General features: G+C 34.2%; 1 protein-coding gene across 1 annotated transcript in view; it reads left to right on the top strand.

The window, feature by feature from the left end:
- The window catches only part of LOC122815405 (peroxisomal succinyl-coenzyme A thioesterase-like), a 247629-nt gene that overhangs the window by 68451 nt on the left and 159196 nt on the right, over positions 1-19982 (top strand). The window contains exon 2 of the mRNA XM_044087872.1: positions 14785-14865. Within this exon, the coding sequence (XP_043943807.1) occupies positions 14785-14865 (81 nt within the window). The remainder of the gene's footprint in view (positions 1-14784; positions 14866-19982) is intronic.

The following is a 19982-nucleotide window of genomic DNA, read 5'->3' as shown; positions in this document are numbered from 1 at the left end:
TTTGGTTGGAGACTGTACCCCAGGAATTTGAGACAATCAAGGAAGACAGATTAGGCTAATTTACCTTCATTTCAATTTTGATTTATGGTACTGGTGAAGCCTAGGAGAACAGGGGTTAGAATATGGCTTGGATGAATGCCATGTTGTTTTTTGGATAGAAGATTTATGTTAGTGAGGTGGCTGATAAGCTAGATGTGGACATATCTTTCCAATATTTTTAACAGTGGTGATAAGATTGCAGTGGGTCTGTAATTTGAGAAATCACTAGAATGTCATCTTTGTACAATGGAATAATATATGACATTTTTAACATGGCTGGAACATGATTTTCTGTTATTGAATGGTTTATTAATACAGAGATGGGGAGTGCCAGAGCAACTGCTGCTAGTTTTGGATATTCAGCTGGCAGGTTATCAGCAGTTAAGGTTGTTTTTCGATTATGAAGCATTTTTCTAATATTAGAAATTTATACAAGTTGAAACGTGATGCTGTCTGTGTTGTTGTTTAATGGGGTTTATGCATGAGGAAAGGTGGGGTTTTTTTTTGCTTAGAGAAGGAATTGTGTTTGCAACGTATGAATTAAATTGGGTTGGTATGTTATCCTTGTTGTTATTGGTTGTGGGGGTTGGAGTGGGTAGATTGATTGAGGTAGAGAAGCTTGCAATAGCTGATCAAAATAATTTAAGGGATATTTTTGTCTGTTTCTATTGGAGATTTAATTAGGAGAACCTGCTGTCATTTGTAATCTTTTTTTCAGGTTTCAAAGTTGTCTGAAAGTTTGAAAAATGTCTTACATTGTGTTTTATACCAAAGTTTTCAGACATTATCTCTCTGTTTGGATATTTGCTTAGTTTCCTTGGTCAGCCAAGATACTGGAGTTAAATTGACTCTGTTTGATCCAATCAGTGCCAATTCATTTATGATATTACAGTAAGAGACAGCATCATCTAAACTAGGCAATGTATTTAGAGGATTCTAGTTACAGAGGTAAAGGAAGGAGATGAAGATGCCATTGTTAATGTCAGTAAAGTTATGTACTTGGTTGTATATTACTATTTTACTTAAGTCTAATCATTGTCTCAGTACATATATCAGGAGGTGGTCATCTAGAAAAGCTTATAGTATTGGTTTTGTTTCTAAGAATCTAGCCAAGTACAGACTACTCATTTTTTTCATTTTTGTCCACGTTTGTTGTAATATAGATTAAGTTGGAGAAACCAGATTTAGTGTGTTAGAGGGGTTGCTGACACTGGCAATCAATATTTAGTTCACCCATTGCAATGTTTGTTTGGTGTATGTTTTGGAATAACCAGTGGAGGATATCTTTGACTATGGTAAGATTGTTACCAGGTGGTATATATAATGCTATAATGCATATGGTGTTTTTGCTGTTAAGTTTAAAGTAAGATATAATAATTTCTATTTTATCAGAGTTAGGGATGCCATGAATATGCTGATTTACTTCTGTATTATCTTTATGTATTATTGCAGTGCCTCTTATACATTTATTTCTTCTGTCCAGTCTGACCATGTTAAAGCTTGGGGGGTATTTCTTTGTCATTAATTTCTAGTTTTAACCATATTTCTGTAATAACTGTTATATCTGGGGAGTAAAATGCTAAGCATGCATAGAGTTCTTGTAGTTTATTACATATACTGCTAAAGTTCTTATGAGAAAAAGTAAGTCTGAACATCTAATTGAGGGATGTGTGAGGGTAGATTGATGTACCTTGGGCAGGTGGGAGGGATCTGTTGGTATAAAGTAAGGCTGGAATTTTAGGTGTATATTGTCACCTAGCTTTAATTTATTTCCTGAGAGTTGAAGAGGGTTTGATTATTGAAGTTTATATTTGATTTTATGGCCACTTTTAGGGTTATATGTTTATATTTTATGTGATACTGTAATTTAAAGATTAACGTGAGAGGCAGAGTATAGTTCTGGGGATATAAAGAGAAAGTTTCAAGTGTTGCTGAACGTGGATGAGTAAAGATGAGTTGGGGAAGAGGTTGTTTTTAGAAGGGTTTGTTAGCCTGTTATCTGTGCTAAGAGACTTAGAAGTGACAGCACTGTTATTTGGATTCACAACATTATGAGGAGAAGTGGGAATATTAAAGAAGTATAAGAGGGTATGCAAAAGTTGAGGTTAAGCTAGAGTAGTAATTAGTTAAGATATAGATAGATAACTGGTGTGTATATAAAAGAATGGAAGAGCTAGTGTATTAATTACTTAGCTCAGGAATATTTAGGTCACTGATTGTACATCAAAATGTGATGCTGTTAAGAAAAAGCTGACAAGAGTTATAAAAGTGGTTAGGATGTCCTTAGTAAATTCTGACAAATTATAATTTCTCAAGCAGAGATTTTTTTCTTAAATATCCTCATCACAGCTACCTGCATTGCTACATTACTATCCACAGGCATTCATTTAAAGTACTCAAAGGAGAAAGACATTTATATAAATGGCATAATATAGACCACTACCATAATGTACACTGAATAGCTATCAAAGGATAATGAACATACTCCCTCATAATTATTATCATTTCACTAAGTTACTGGTAGTGATGGAGGTAGCAAAATCTATCAGGACTTTGCAAACTGGAAATACTCTGCATTTTTGAATTGTTTGTTTATTTATTTATTTATTTATGTATTTATTTATTTAGTTTTACTTTGCTACTTTCTATACCATACTATATTCTACAACTATTTGAGCTACAACCTTTCCGGGCACATCATACTTTGTTTTAATGTTTCATCCAAAGGATAGATTTGATAAAGCCCCTAAATTTATGATTTTCCTTAAGGGTTGGAGCACTTTTGGAAGAGTGGCTAAGTCTACACCTCTGTTGCTATATTTCCAGTGTCTGAAATGTTGCAAATGCTATGAAGCCCCATGAATGGGGCACCTGATTCATGCATTTGCTCCCCTGTGAATTGTATACTCTGGATTTGTTGGTTGTAAATTTTTATGTTGGAGGCAAACTGTTGAGCATTTCAATAAACCATGCACTATAATGAACTGCGTCATTTGATTTTAATCACAGAAAGTGAAGTATCATTACAATCTTTAATTACTGCTCTCATATGTTTTATAATATGGTGGGAAGAAATACTTTTACTATGGTTTTAGTTGATATTTTTTATAAAAATAGACATAAGGACATAAACGGATGCCAGCATCCAGTATGCTGATTGGTAAAAACACTGGCATTAGTTTGGGGTAATTAGACTCACAGCTATCATTTAATCAGTCTGCCACATTTCTTCATTACTATAACTAGCAGTGTAAGAGCACATAATATGCAGGTTTTATATTATTTGCCTTTTGATCAAACACAGAACATAACAGTATTGTGACCATTTTGTTTTTGCAAATACAGCTTATTTAATTTTTAAATATGAAATAAAACATAGAAACGTAGAAACTGACTAAGACAACTACAGGGAATATCATCACCTTACCTGCTATACCAATTTTATAATTATACACAGGATATACAAAACATCTTGTAAGTTGATGTAACAAAGACTTCTCCAATAAAAAATAAACATTGGTTAAAGACAAAATTGGAACAAGAGAAGACAAAATATGTGTTAGGCTGTTTATATGAACAGTACAATGTTTATGATTAAAGAGATGATATTTTGCCAAAATTCGTATTAGAATTTGTCAGTTGTTAGATTATTATTGTTTTTGTGGTTAGAATGGTGCCAGGGAGATTTTCCGGTGCCCTTAAGTATTTAAGAAGCAGATACAATTGGATCATGTTAAGGATTTGTAATTTAACCAATTCTGTGAAAAATGGTTGCAAAGTAAAGCAAGTACTTAAGATAAATAAATTCTTACTGTAAGCATGAGAAAAAGGGATATATAGGATTACTAATTGTCAAGGTATGGACCAAATCTCATGAATAATGTTCTAACTTTTAAGTGTTTAAACATTCTATAGTTTTTAGGATATACACCATGCCAGAAAACATGGAGAACATCTACATTGCCAGCAGTGCAGTGTATACAATGTTTGAAGAGTGAAGGAAAGTATTGAGCAAGTCATAAATTGACTAAAATACAATTGATTAAAGGGGATGCATTTGAAAGAGTATTTTACAGAATATTTAAAGTGGATATTATGAGTGTTAGCTGGGTCTAGAGTACATCATACTATAGACCGTATCACAGATATATGAGCAGTGTCTTTAAATTTATAATCGATTGCCAGTTTACAAGCATTCAATAACTTTTTTATTTAAAAGGGTTGTTAGAAATCTTTGTAAAAATTTAATTTTTGACGTATAGCGATGGTTGTGAGTATATTTGGCTATAACAATATATAGTACTTGATTAATTACAGGCAAATACTTTTTAGGTAAATTCATCCTGATTCTTATTTGCTAATATGAGTTGTATCTAAAATAATAAATCCCATATTAAGGTATGTATAAATAGATGAAATTCAGATAGGTCAGTCATTGTATGTATTTCTTTATTTATCTATTTAATAAAATATTAGGTTTGTGATCTGTTGGTTGCAATAGATCATAACAATACCATAAGTTTAGCAATTTCACTATTTTTAAGTGAATATATATCGTGTTTTCGAAAAATTTATGAATTTTAATATTTTGAATGGAAGACATATTTAGGAAGGGAAGAGGGGATTGCACTTATGTTTTAAAACATGTATGCCAAATATGGACCCAAGAAGGAAACCAAGAATTATTATCAAAGTGTGCATTAATAGTAAATCATAGTCTTTGTGTGTTTAAAATTAAATAGCATAAATAGTAATCTGGCAGCCCCATGCCACCTTGAAGTTAAGGAATGATTACTTTTTGTAACTAATTCTAACAGATTTGGGAGCCCATATATATCTTTGGAGATCATTTTGTATGATTGCCAAACATCTTTTAATATTAAGTTGTAAACCTAAACTAGTATTTTAAGGCAAAGCAATAATTAAGTAGTCACAGGAATTGGTGACTGTTATCATTTTTAGTCTGGAGAGATCGATTAAATTATAATTGGGATTAATTGGAAAAAGGGAGGATTTAGTTCAATTTAGTTTATAATTAGCGTATTTGGAAAAGGTATAAATAGAATGAAGTATATTAGGCAGATTAGTATTAGGCTGAGTGAAATAAATATTAATATCATCAACAAATGCTATAAATGGAACATTGTAATTTAAGCATCTAGCAATATTGTAATAAGAATTCTAAAGTAATGAAAGGGAAATTGGTTCAATGAATAAATAAATCAAATGAGGTGGCAGCCCTAATTACACAGCTGTTAATGTTGATGGGTGGAGAAATCAGTTTAAGTAATAACTATGCGGTTGGGTTACTGTATAAATTTTTATATAGTTTAAAGAAGTAGTAGGGAAGACACCTTTCTTCATGACTAAGAAAAATAACTGTCTGTTTACCCTATCAAATGCCATGGATGCATCTACCACTAGTAAAAAAAAAATGTCTGGTGTGTTTGGGTGCATTAGGGTTTGTAGTGTATCTAGGGTGAGGGTTTAGTCTGTCATCTGCTGAATTTTATGAAGTCAGACTATTAATTAGATAGGATTGAAGGTAAAATTACAAAATTAGAGGCTAGAATTTTTATAGCCAGGTAATTGAGAGTGATTGGTCTGTAATTGGAAATTTCAGTAAGTTCCTTGTTTGGTTTGGGAATTAGTATGGTTATTGATTGATTAAGGTAATATCACAATAGTATTAGTTAATATATAGTCATACAGTATATAAAAAAATTTAGATAGAACGTTTATGAAACATTTATAAAATTCTGAAGAGTAACCATCTGGATCTGGGACTTTGGTAATTTTAAGTTCAAAATTGTTTGTCACATTTCTTTCAGTTTAATGGGGTTGGATACAACTATTTTCTAATCTTTTTGATTGTAGGGACGTTAATCTGGTTCAAGCATTTTATAATTTCAACAGAGTTATAATCAGTTGAGAGATTTATATGTAAGTGTTCATAAGAAGAGTGGAAGATATTTAGGATTTCTTGGTTAGATGTTTATGTTTTCTTATCTATGATCATTTTATGTATCCTCCTAGAGGAATTAAAGATTTTTAATAATTTTGTCAGAAATTTTCAAGGTGCTTGGGCCCAATCAGCATATTGTATTAACACCAATCAGCATATTGTATTAACACTTTCTTTTTATATTGACCTAATAACCAAAAGTAGTTTTCAGATTACTGCTATCTTATCGAGAAACCAGTTGTTATACTGGATAAGGTCTTCTCCTCCCATGCACAAGGTACAAGATTTGATCCTGACCTCCAGCCAATGCCTGTTTGGAGTTTGCATGTTCTGATGCACAATATCCTCAATATAGGAGAACATGGATCACAGACTGTGTGCTGTAACAGGGCTAGACACTCAATGGTATAAAATATAGATCTAGGTGATTTGGTCATGCTGACTAAAGTCATCAAATGGGCATGGTAATAACTGGATTGAGGACCCAGCCTACTTCAACCTATGCCAGGGTAAGGATGTATATGCCCTTACTGGCCAGTGTGTGCCCATCATTTAGCCCAGCAGCCCTGGGTCAATAATCTACTGGCTGGTCAGTTTCCAGTTGCCCAGCTTGAGTTATCTGAGATAGCACTGTTGCCTGAAAGCTGGACATAAAACCAATCAACCTGCCAAGCATGCACTGAGAATTGATACACTTAATGTAGGTTAACTGACAGGGTGCAGCTTGTAAGTGAATGACATGATGATACAGAAGAGGCTGGGCATCCTAGGTATAAAAGATACAAGATGTAAGGGCAGCAAAGCCAGTTGACTTGGGATCCAGAGTTTACTACTCAGGAGGAGGACAGGTTAAAAATGGTGTGGGAAATGTGGTGAGAGACAGGTTTCCTAAGGCAGTGAGGGATGTCATCAGAATTAATGACAGACTCATGCCAGTCAGACTCCAGTATAATGATAGGGCAGTATTCATAATCTCAGCCTATGCCCCGCAGCAGGGCAATGATAGTGAGGAAAAGCATGCATTCAGACAGCAGTTGCAGGACCTACTAGATAAAGAAGGACAACATGAATTGGTGTTGGTAATGAGTGACTTGAATGCACATATTGGGACAGACAGAACAGGATATGAGGATATGATATCTTTTGCTGATGTTCTGGGTCCACATGGGTGGAGCAACAGGAATAAAGAAGAAAAGGCCATTCTAGACTTCCATCTGGCAAATGGCTTGATTGTAGCCAATACATGGTTCAGAAAGAGAGACAGTCACAAGATCACATACATGCACCAACAAGCAACTCAGGTAGACTTCCTCCTAGTGATTACAGAGTAATCCCCTGTGAAATAGTCAGCTTGCAGCATAAACCAGTGATTGCCACAATGAACCACAACCAGTAGTCAGAGAAGGTTCTAAGGTCAACACAGACCAGGCTGAAGACCGGGAAGTTGACAGGAGAAAAAGTACAACATTTTAAAGAATTACTCAGGTCAGTACCACCCCAAAAGAGGACAAAATAGGTGGAGTTGAAGAAAAATGGCAGCACCTCAAAACAGTATGTGTGAAGACTACAGAACAGATATGTGGCCAAGCCAGGTATGGAAATAAGGTACATAAGGAAATCTGGTGGTGGAATACAGAATTCCAGGAAGTCTTCAAAAGAAAGAAGAAGTGCAGGAAAAAGTGGGAGGTAGAAAAACCCGAACAGGCTAGGAAGGAATACTAGATGAATATCAAAGAAGCTAAGAAAGAAGTTACAGTAGCAAGGAACAGGGCATTGGAAGCTCTCTACCAACTTCTGGAAAGTGATTCTGTAGGTAGTACAGAGAAACTATATCAGGTTGCAAGGCAAAGACAGAAAGATAAAGAAGATAGTCATATACCCTTCATAAGGGATGTCAAAAACATCTTGCTCACCAGTCCACAAAATATCAAAGGCAGATGGAAGCAGTATTTCCAACAGCTTCTGAATGAAGAAAACCCCACAGGAGCTTTACTGCCCCAGACACAGCCCTACAATGAGAGAAGAGGTGCCCACCACAGAAGAAGTATGAACACCACTAAGTAAAATCAAGTTAAGGAAAGCAACAGGCTCAGATGAGATCACAGCAGATATGATAAAAATGCTGGAAGAGATTAGGGTGAAATGGGTCTTGAGGGTACTCATAGCAGTGTAGAGAGAAAGGCACATCCCAGATGACTGGAGAATAAGCATACTCATGCCAGTGTACAAAAACAAAGGAGATATCCACAACTGTGGGCAGTACAGAGGCATCAAACTCCTGTCATATTACAGGAATGGTCTGGAGAGGGTGATTTGATAAATGGATATGCAGAATAGCAGAAAGTAGGGGGTCTACTTTAGATCGATGAAAAGTCAAAATGTAGAATGCTCACATGAGCGTAAATGCAGAAATGTTATGTTTATTTTTTTGGATCACAGTACAGTGAGGATCAGAATATTTGCCATTTCCTCACTGTAGTGTGATCTTGGAGTTGGAATATATATATTTAGTGGGGGGTGTGGGGGCACAGCCCCCCACAATAGCTATTTCGAATTTCTGCATTTACGCTCATGTGAGCATTCAACATTTTGATTTTTTGACTATATAATATAGACCCGGAAGTAAGATGGGAGATGAGCAGCTCAGATTAATTTAGGATCCTGCACAACTTACTCGATATTTGCAGTAAGACACATAGTTGAGATGAAGCTAGAGATAAGGAAAGAGTCCAACTGGGCATTCCTATACTTGGAGAAAGCATATGACAAGGCCCCAAGAAAGCTGATTTGGGCAGTCCTGCAGTGGTTTGAAGTCTCAGAAAAATTGGTAGAATTATTGCAGGCTATGTACAAGGATCCAGTGACTCAAGTATGAACAGTGTTTGGTCTCACAGAGGAGTTCCCATTGGGAGTGGGTGTGCACCAGGGTTCAGCTCTGAGCTTCCTGGTGATGGACTACATTAGCAAACAGATCAGGGGAGACAGATCAACAAAGTTGCTGTATGCAAACTATGTGGTATTACAGGCAGATTCTGAACAAGAACATCAGCAAAAGATAGGGGAATGGAATGCAACACCAAAGGCAAACAGGATGAAACTAAACACAGATAAGACAGTGGCAATGGCAGCAAACAGGCAAAATCAGAAGAATCTGAGAATTGAGTTAGAAAAGAAGACAGTGGAACAGGTTAATAGCTTGAAGTATCTGGAAGGAGTTGTTAAGGAGAAGGGAAGTATGAATGAAGAAGTCAAAGCTAGAATTAGAGGAGCTTCAGCCAACTGACATAGAGTATCAGGTATAGTATATAACAGAAGAATGCCAACGAAGCTGAAAAGTAAGGTGTGCAAGACAGTGGTGCGACCAATACTACTTTATGGTACAGAAACCTGGGTAGTAAAGGCAGAGCAGATGATGAACTAAAGGTGATGGAAATGAAGTGCCCGAGAAAGGTGGTTGGCTGCACACTGTGGGACAGATAAAGAAATGAGGCATAGGAACAGAAGTCAAAGTAGCTCCAGTTGCAGAAAAGAGAAAAAACAATAAAACAGATTATGGGGGGTCACATATATGTGCAGAAAAGCAGAAGACAATCTAGTGAAGAAGGTTTGGGACAGACAGGAAGAAGATAAAAGGAAAGGAAGACATCCAGCAAAGAAGTGGATGAACTGTGTGAGAGAAGATCTGCAACAGTCAGGCATGATTGTCAAATATGGAGTAGTTGCAGCATTGAATCGAGAGAGATGGTGACAAGTAATACCATACCATAACCCCGTGTAGAAAATGGGAAAAGGGGGGGGGTGATGATGATAATAATGATACTATCACTGATTCATGAAAAACAACTTATCATTTAAAAGACTTCATCAAATATGAATGCAAAGGGGTGCATTTTAATGGTAGAGGATCAACTTTATAGGTCCACAAAAGTTTGACTTTCTGTTTTGTAATAGTTGTAACACATTATGAAACAATTATCAAAAGTTTGGCACCTAATTGCAGGAATAGCATTTTCATAGTTTCAAGCTATCGTACACCAAGTATGTCTAGTATGGAGCATTTGGATTAGTTGATAACTTCAGAAAATTGTTTTGAGAATAAAAGAAATATTTTACTTTTGAGTGACTTTAATTACCCTGGGAAAAGTGGAACTCTGTGTCAATTGACTAATGTTTTGAGAAAGAATTTGTTAACAATATTTCTTTTTATGGGCTAACACTATTGGTTACTAGTAATACTTGAGTTAATAATATTTTTAATCTAATTGTGAATAATATGCCAAAAAAATACAGGATTTATGAATGACACATCCTCTATGTTGTTCTGACCATAATGCAATGGAACTAAATGTAAGCTGATCTTTTCTGGTAAAACTTACACTATATATCAAACAGATTATTATAACATTTTTATTCAAATTTCTAATACAGACTGGTCTTATCTATTAAATCTCTCAGAGTATCAATATGGGTACTCTACTTTGGAGAAACTATTGAGTAGCTGTGTTAATGAATCTGTTTGTATGGAAAATTTTAACAGTTCATTTTCTACACAGTGGAATAAGTCTATCATAAAATTATATAGAATGAAAAAAGACACTACAAAAACCATATCAAGGCTTCCTATTATTGTAAATAAGAACAAAATTTAACTCAAATTGTAAAAAATAAAATAAAATCCAGAAATAAAATCAACTAATATTAACTATGAAAATAAATTGACTAGTAAATCAACAAATTAAATTAATTTTACAAATATATTAACTTGTTTGATGCAACAACATCTTATATTAAAGTTACTTTGAATAATGATGCAATATTAACTGATGCTTATACTATTGTGTCTAAGTCAGGATCTTGATTTCCTGGTCCTATTATAGATCAGATAACTGCCTCAGGTTCATGTCCTCTTTTTTTAGATTCCATAATTAGGAATTAGGAATTTGAAGAAAATTTCCTCTTTGAATCAAGATAAGATATCTAGTGACTCTTTACAAGAGATGAAAGAGGTTCTTATTACCATTGTACAATTTATTTTAATAAGCTACTGGAAAATGGAATTGAACCTTATAGCTGGAAGCTATCTTGAATTACCCCTGTACATAAAAGGACTGGAAAAATATCATTAATAATTATAGGTCCATAAGTTTGAGATCACTGGCCACTATTACGTTGAAAGATGTCTACAAGAATTAGTACATAACTCAGGCTTTGGATTAACAGTTAAGGATATTGCCCAACACTGTTTCATATAGCAAAGCTCTACTATGAATAAGTTAGTATGCTTTTGCAATAAAATAACAATGGCCATGGATATGGGTTTGTCTCCAGATGTGATCGTTTTGGACCTTACAAAAGCCTTTGACTGCATGCCATTCCATTCACACTTACTTGAATGTAACATTAATTGTTATATTGTTAGATGGATCATGAATTGGTTAGATGACAAATAGCATATATAAAAGTTCATTCATATTTTCTGCCTGTAACATCTGGTGTTCCCCATGGATCAGCTCTGAACCCAATGCTGTTTAATCTTGTTTTTTTTTCCTCCAGTATTCTGAGGAACACCAAATTTTGGGTCCAAAAATATGCTGATGATTACAAAACTTGGTATTATATTGTAAAATAAATCTGATGCTGATGATCTTAATGCATATTTATGTCTGATTTGCAAATGGACACAGGATATACCGGACTAACATTTAACCTAAACAAGTGCAAAAGTATGTACTTCTCAAGTAAAATTTAAAAAACATATATCTATTTGCCAAACACAATACTAGAACCAGTCAAGGAATATCAAGATCTTAGCATCACTATTGCATCTGATTTATCTTTTAACCATAATGTCAGGGCTATCAGCACTAATTGCAATTAAATATATGGGCTATTTATTAAGAAATCTTTAACCTAGAAAGTAGAAATGTTTGGTCATGCTATATATATATATATATATATATATATATATATATATATATATTGTTTTTTTCATCAGACCCATTATTGAGTATATTAACATATTTTGCACTTACAGTAAAACTCAATTAAATATTTTAGAAGGTATCCTTAGGAAATATACTAAGAGAATTCTATCATTAAGTCATTTTAATTACAGGATCAGATGTGACTAATTAAAAATTTACTTTCTGCTGTAGGTAAATTGTTACTGGCAAAATATACATTTAATGAACCCTTTAACAGCTAATGTAGAATGTATATGCCTTTAACTGTCCAAAAACATTTAGACACTATAATATAAAATTTGAATTCAAAGTAGGAAGATCTAGTACTAGGAATTCATATGTTATAGTCAAAGTCACCAAACTATGGAATGATATCCAAACATCTAGAGATTTTAAATCCAACTTAGACACTTGGGTCGGTAGAAAGACTTTCAGTCATTTCTTGAGGAATCAGTGTCCCTTGCCAGCTGTAAGGGCGAACACTGTGGTCAACCTTATGAATTATGAACTTAGACAAAGTCAACTTTCATACAGAATAAATATAATTCTTGTGGAGTATATATTATTTATTGTTTTAATTTATAATCCTTTCCTTATAGTTTTAATTTGTAAAAGATTCAATTTATTTTTAATGAATTCTCAATTTGTTTATATTTCATTTCATGGCATGATGCTTTGTTAATTAGAAACCCTCTAATTTGTGTTTTTTAAAGCTGCCCATTGAATATCAACTTTCTGCTGATAAACTTGCTCATAAAAGGTTTTTAGCATTTATAGAATTTCTGATTAAACCTCATCAACTTCAAACAAAATTGGATTAAAGTTCATTTGTTGTAAAATGTTTTATTTTGTATGTTATTTAAATCTAAATGTAGTTAAACTTAATAATGATCAGATATAAAATCTGGATCTGTAAGTACATTAGAGACGCTGCCTAAGATAGAGTTACAGAGCAAGAAAAATTCATTTCTGGACCAAAACTTGTGACATGGTGATTAATAAGTAAATGTATTGTCTAGTGGCCATATGCATTTAATAGGAAATAGAAAGTGAAAATAGCTTTCAATTCAAGAAGAGTTAAGAGGTATTGGAGGTATCGATTGTATTAGAATTGGGGTGTCTATTTCTATCTGTTTTGAGGTCATAAAAGAAGTCTAATCTCCACCTAGAATAAGGTACTGATTCTTAAATCTGGTTTGGAGATTACGTAACTGCATAATGAAATCTTGCTGTTTATAACATAAGGCATAAATTACTAAAACAATTGGTATGTCAATTAAGTAGCCCTTACATGTAATAGCATCTCCCATTGGGATCAGTAGCAAGATTAGTTATATCAGTTATGAAGCTGTTTTTAACTAAAATAGGTACTTCAGTGCTAGCAAGTATAAACTGAGCATCAGATTTGAAAAATAAATGTAGAAAAAGTTTATGTGTATCAATTAACTGCAGTCAATTTATTTTCTAGCAATCTGTTTGACAAATCACATCCTGCTAAATGCATTAACAGCAAGTGAAGTATACATAAAAATAGATAACGATGTATCATAGTAAAATGTGATGGTAGGCAAAAAAGAAATTAAAGTCAGTTTGATAGAATATAGCAACTGTTGCATGGCATGGCAGAGTAATGAAAATAGGGGTTTCAAATTTCTTTAAGGGAGAAGTCATAGGAAAAAAATGTAAACTATGCATCTTCTAAAAACTTCGGGCATAACCCTATCCTACTAACGAGAGAAGAGGAAACAATAATAAATAAATCATTTGAAACCAGTAATATAAAAAGTAAGTGAAAGTTATTAAAACTATGAGTCAAGTATAAAAAATATTTTAGAAAACATACAATCATGTTTAATGGATGTGTCATATCAACAATATGTTAGAAGCTAATAATATAGACAAGAATTATATGAAACAGTATGTATTCACTGTAGCTGTATGAAAAAAACTATTATATTAATTTATTATATATTATATGTATTAAATATATCTTGTATCAAATAGCAAATCTTACAATTGAACATCAAACTATAAGTGTAGCAATGAAACATAGTATATAAGATAAGGTTATCAGCATCTTATATCCATAAATAGCACATCTGACAAAATAACTAATGATGCTAAAGTACCCTACTTAACATTTAGACGTAGTCTAAAATATTATTAGTGCAATAAATCATCAGTACAATTAACTGTGATAGTATCAAGATTTTGATTTAACATGCTAGTTAGATAAAGACTTTATTAACAACCATTTATATATAGATGGACCAGACTTCTAAAATAACAGCCTGCAATAAAAAAACTAATTACCATAATGAGAATGTTCATGTAGATTATAACCTAATTAGGTTATCATGAAAAAGACCAATATTTACTTGAATAATAGTGAAATTAAGAGAAAAAAAGTAGAATGAGTCATCAAATATTAACTTTAAGGCTTACAATATTGTGATTCAGTCCCTGTTGGTTTTGTTATGCCAAAAATATAACTATACTGTTATGATCTTGACAAAAATAAATTAAAGTCTAGTCATAAGAAGCAAATACGATCCAATTGACTTATTGTAAAGTTTAACTGGGCATCCAGATTTCTGTTGAGTCAAAGATTTGTTGCTAAATTCCATGATTATGATTCATAAAATAAGCCTTAGCTGAAATAACCAGGAGTAAGCATACTGGATAGGAATCTGTACATATTATGAGTATTATTTAATGTGTGCTTCCCTTGCTCCTATTTTTAGCTATGAGCTGATCTGTATCTTTTTATCCCTTTTGTTTTACAATAGATTCATTGATTCATGTTTCTTCCAACAGGTTGAGAAAATCCGATGTCCAGTATTACTAATTTCAGGAGAGGATGACCAGGCCTTTCCATCAGTAGAAGCAAGTCATTATGTAAACACCACATTATGTTTTCCTTTGTTACTGGAAAGCCTAATGATTATTATATGATCAGCTACTCATTGATATGTAAAAATTCATATATTCTTTTTGTTTGCTACAGTATATAGCATTTAAATATTTATTATTTACTTGCAGTTTTACATGAGGCATTCTTGGATCATGACAGCGACTGGCAGTACTAATGTGTCATTTGAGGTATATTATTAAAGGTGAAAGCAACAATCAGAGACATTAGGAGATATGTCTTGAAGGAGGTAGTTTAAACTGTTGCCAAAATGCTGTCTGAGGAAGAAAAACTGCAAAACTTTTTTTGAGTGATTAAACTCAGTTATATTAATTATTCACAGCACTGGCACTGCGGTCATATTTGGGGATGCCTCACCATGCTTTACATCTATGTTATGCAAATATTGTTGGACAGCTTGCATAAAGTCCATAGCAGCATTGGGAAAAGTTACCATCTTGCATCTTTTAAATGATGAATGCAAATACAGTATTGTTTCTAGAAATTAAGTCTTTATAGCCTATTCTAAGGTGGACTACTTTACTAATGATCATTTTTTCAGGGTACTATAGATAAAAACTTATTAGACTATTTAACAATAACTAGGCTGAAGATCCCAGCAGTGTTTGGAATCCCAAAGACACAAAAATGTGGAGAAGTCACATTTTAGACCAATAGTGGCAAGAGCAGACTCCAAACATGAACTCTTGGCTAAATATGTAGATGCAATGTTAAAAAGTTATGTAACATCTTTAAAACATATTTCAAAGGACTCCTGGGATTTTGTAAGTAAAGTCATCTATGATAAATATGAAGATGAAGCATGTATGGTGACTAGTGATTTGATATAACTATTCCCCAGCATCCCTTATTTTGAGGGGATGAAATGGTTTTGGAACCTTTTGATTGAAATAAGTTATTTGACTAATGAACAGAGGAACTTGTTAACTGAATTTATGGAATTACTATTGAAAAATAATTTCATGTGTTTTGCAGGGGAATATTATAAACAAGAGAAAGGTGTTGCTATGGGGGCCCCATGTGCCCCCCTGTATGCAAACCTGGTTTTATATTATTGGGAGAGGAATTTCATTTTTGAAACCCCTTGGAATAATTATATTTCCTTATACACCAGATTTTGAGACGATATTTGTCTTTTCTGGAAGGGGACGGAAACCCAGTTTCAGATACAGTGTTACAATGCTTACTACACTCTCAGTTGCTATGGTTTACAGCAAACAATCTTCAGTAAAAATATTTTAACAAAATGTGTTTTCTATACATTTCTAAATACCAAATACACACAATGCAATGTATTAAGGCTATTCAAGAGGCATAAAAGGATGCATGCACAGATAAATATTTTGCAAGTACACCATTACCTATACTTCTGAGGTTCAAATACTCCACAGGGAGGGAATACTTCTATACCAGAGACTAAGTGAAAAGAACAAATGTTAATATCTATAAATGTAATGAATTTCATCTATTCTTTAGAGGCAAATTGGTCAATGAAAGAATGGAGCAAACTGGTGATATGTCAGGCATCAGCAGATTGGACAATTACAAACCTGGTGCAAATAAAACACCTTCAACAAAGCTGAAAAATATATAACTAGTACATGGCCAGACAGACAGTTTAGTCTTACATAAAGTAACCTCACTAAAGGATTCTTTTTACATCAAGTATTTTATTTACCTGAAACCTGTAACATGTCATGTAGGTTAAAAGACATATATTCTCAACAGATATGCCATGATTTATGTTATACTGTCTTCCAAGTGGCTATGTTTAAGTAGTCTGATCCATGTCTACGCACATTATAATACAGAGTTTAGAGTTCTGTGATCATGTTTACAACATATATTTTCCTTTTCTGGTATGATGCCCCCAAGCCTGTTAAATGCTAACTTTATTATTGAAAGGACTAATAGAAGGGACTAATAATGGGCCATAGGTGGGGGTCATGGAAGGATGGAGCACATGATGCATTTGCTGCTCCTCGTACCAAATTCCCTTCATATAGCTCTGGATTCACATTGTTTCTCACATAAAGCAGTTACCCATTTGTATTTTGATTTATTCTCATAAACTCTGCCTTCGGCCAGACTCACGACTGAAGGAATGAACCTTTGCTATCCAAAGATGTATGAGCTATTGGTTAAAGGAAGGCCATGGTGTAAGTAATGAGGATATCCAGATTTTGCAGCATGGAAGAAATAGTTTTCTGTATATCAGGACAAACTGCTAAATGAATCTAGGGTGGTCATTCTTGGAAATTTGTAATCTAGAATATTAGATGTAATCCATAAGAATGCATTGGCATATAGAAAACTGAATTTCACTCCATACGTTTGATGACCTGTCATATGCAAATATATTGAATAATTTGCTCACAAAGGTTTCATATATCAAATGGTAGTAAACAGATTACTACAAGCACTGTTCCTCTCTGGGAGTGGTCAGTAACACCACTGCAGTATCAACAACACCACTGTAGTACACATACATAGACTTTACAGGTCCTTGTATGGATAGTGTGAGTCTCACAATAGTGGCTGCTTATGCCACATGACCCAAAGTAGCCTAAACAGAATCAGCTATGCTGCAGCATGCCACTGCAGTTCTAAGGATAACATTGATAAAAACTAGGTTGTCTAAACAAACTCTAAGTAAAAATATTCAGTTTACATCTGAAGAATTCAAAAACTTTATCAAACAGAATATCGGAATTATATAAAATATTTTATTTCAGCACTCTCTAACTGACCAGTAATGTTTGGGAGAATGTTCATATGGATTTTTAAATGAAAGGAAAGCTGTAGGCTCAGATATTAAATGGGCAGCACAAATAAGGCAGTTTTTTTTCATACACAGAAATAACATGCATGCAAGTACAGATGATAAACCTGTTATATTATTTCTGAAAAGAAATAATAATGATTGGTTTTATAAATATGAAAACTGATTACAAGTTACTTCAAAGTGTGTGTGTGTGTGTGTGTGTGTGTGTGTGTGTGTGTGTGTGTGTGTGTGTGTGTGTGTGTGTGTGTGTGTGTGTGTGTGTGTGTGTGTGTGTGTGTGTGTGTGTGTGTGTGTGTGTGTGTGAGTTTCTTTGAGACAGGCCATTTGGGGGGTTTTATTTTTCTCCCAGTTCTACTGTTACTATAAAGCCTCCCTTCCACACATACTAAAGTAACTGTTCTTTCACTCCTCGTGAAGGCTAGAACACTAATCCCATCCATTTCTCTTAGGGATGAGCAGCAAGGGTGACACTGTCATCCTTATTGTGGAATTGATAAGGAACATTCTAACCTCGATAGCTGATATGAAAACTTGCATACATGAGGGCTTGTTAATCATTCTGCTGGGGGAATAAGCATTTTCAAACATACTCCATGAAGGTGAACTCATAAACATTACAATTTCAGCTAAACGCACTTCCTAAACATGTGCGGCATTCCACACATGTATGTGTCCAATAGTGGATGGCACTGCAGAGAATAGCTCACTTAATCCCTCCCCACCCCCTGAATGGGCAGGCTGACATCACTCATACCCAACCTCCACTGCTGGCATCTCCACTGCTTAAGCTGCTTTTAACTTGGGTCATCTAGACCCAGAGGAAGTTTTGACACAGGTCAGTATGTTAAGGCAAAAGACTGACAAAATGTCAGTATTAGTGCAAAAAGTGAACCTTTAATGAATTCACTTGACAATGAGCAAGGCATTTGGAAGCCTTCTACATTAAATCTGGCAAACAATAGCCAAGAATCTGTAGCTTTATCTAAGAATGTAAATATGTTAGTAGCAATTCAAACACTAATGGAATAAAAAGCACGCTTTAGAATGTATGTAGGCTGAAGGCATTATTACAGCAATAAACATCAAAGAACAAGTTTTTTTTTTACAAGATACTTTATCGATCTGATGAAAACACACACAGTAAAATATTTTTAAATAGTACTAAAAATGTAAATAGTTAATTCAGTCATTCAACTCACAGCAAATTATGTTTTCACTTTACCAATGCAGCAAAGCATCTTGTATCCAAAAGTGGGTTCTTTGTGTGTATTTTTACTGTTTTAATAAAAGTGTTCTCCATATGTGGCTCCTGAACTGTCTTGTTTTTTTTTTTTTTTTTTTTGTGTGTGTGTGTGTGTGTTTGCTTGAACTTGCTCACAGTGCCGAGATGACTGATATTATCTGCACTGAAAGATGGATGCTTCGTACAGGATTTATAAACATGGTATACAGTCAGATAAATATCACTTGAGTACCCAGAATAGTACATGCTCCAGACCTCTGTGTGATTCATAAATTGACATTGAGTCACAACCCACCATGTATGGAGCATACATAGAGTCAGAAATTTGTAGGTATTCCAAGGCCACTGAATTCTTGCCAGTGTACTCCTCAGTCCGCATTTTCTTATAATATTTATGAATGGTACTTTTTGCTTCATTTGGTATTAGTGGAGTGAGAAAATTATTGTCCTGGTCTAAACTGTAATAGTCAACAGTGTCCATAGTGTTGTTACTTAGAAAACACTTTGGACACCATTGGCAGTTGCCATGATAACAGACTGCTATGTTGACATTAATCATTTCCAATATACTGGGGAACTGCTAACACATTTAGTGGTAACTGAACAGAGTGCTTTAACACTGATATGCATTTCCATCCCTGGGGGGAGCAAATGCGATAGTGAAAATGTCCATGTGTGTGCTGCACTAACAATGGTATGTACCTTTGTATCCCTTCATTAGTAATTATTGCTTTGGGTACTGGCATATTCTATAAGGTGTTGTTGCTACTCAGCTATTGCATTCCAAGCACAATGCTATCAAAACTGGGATATCAGGTATTTCATTTGTGCCCTTTCTGAGGATAGTCTGCATATGGTCAGTAATAATTTCTGATAGACCCTTCACAATGTACTTCAGAAGTCATATATTGTGAGAGTTGTGGAATAGCATAATAAATCTCTATTTGTGCAGCAGTAGCGTTGTCGCCTCATAGCAAGAGGTTCTCCAGTTTGATTCTTTGCTGGGGTGCCTTCTGTGCAGAGTCTGTATGTCCTCCCTGCATTCATGTGGGTTT

This window comes from Protopterus annectens, chromosome 11.part0 (assembly GCF_019279795.1).
Source record: "Protopterus annectens isolate FY-2018-M chromosome 11.part0, PAN1.0, whole genome shotgun sequence".
NCBI classification, from domain to species: Eukaryota; Metazoa; Chordata; order Ceratodontiformes; family Protopteridae; genus Protopterus; species Protopterus annectens.
The sequence above is the reverse complement of the archived record's forward strand: the minus strand, read 5'-3'. Positions and strand labels throughout refer to the sequence as shown.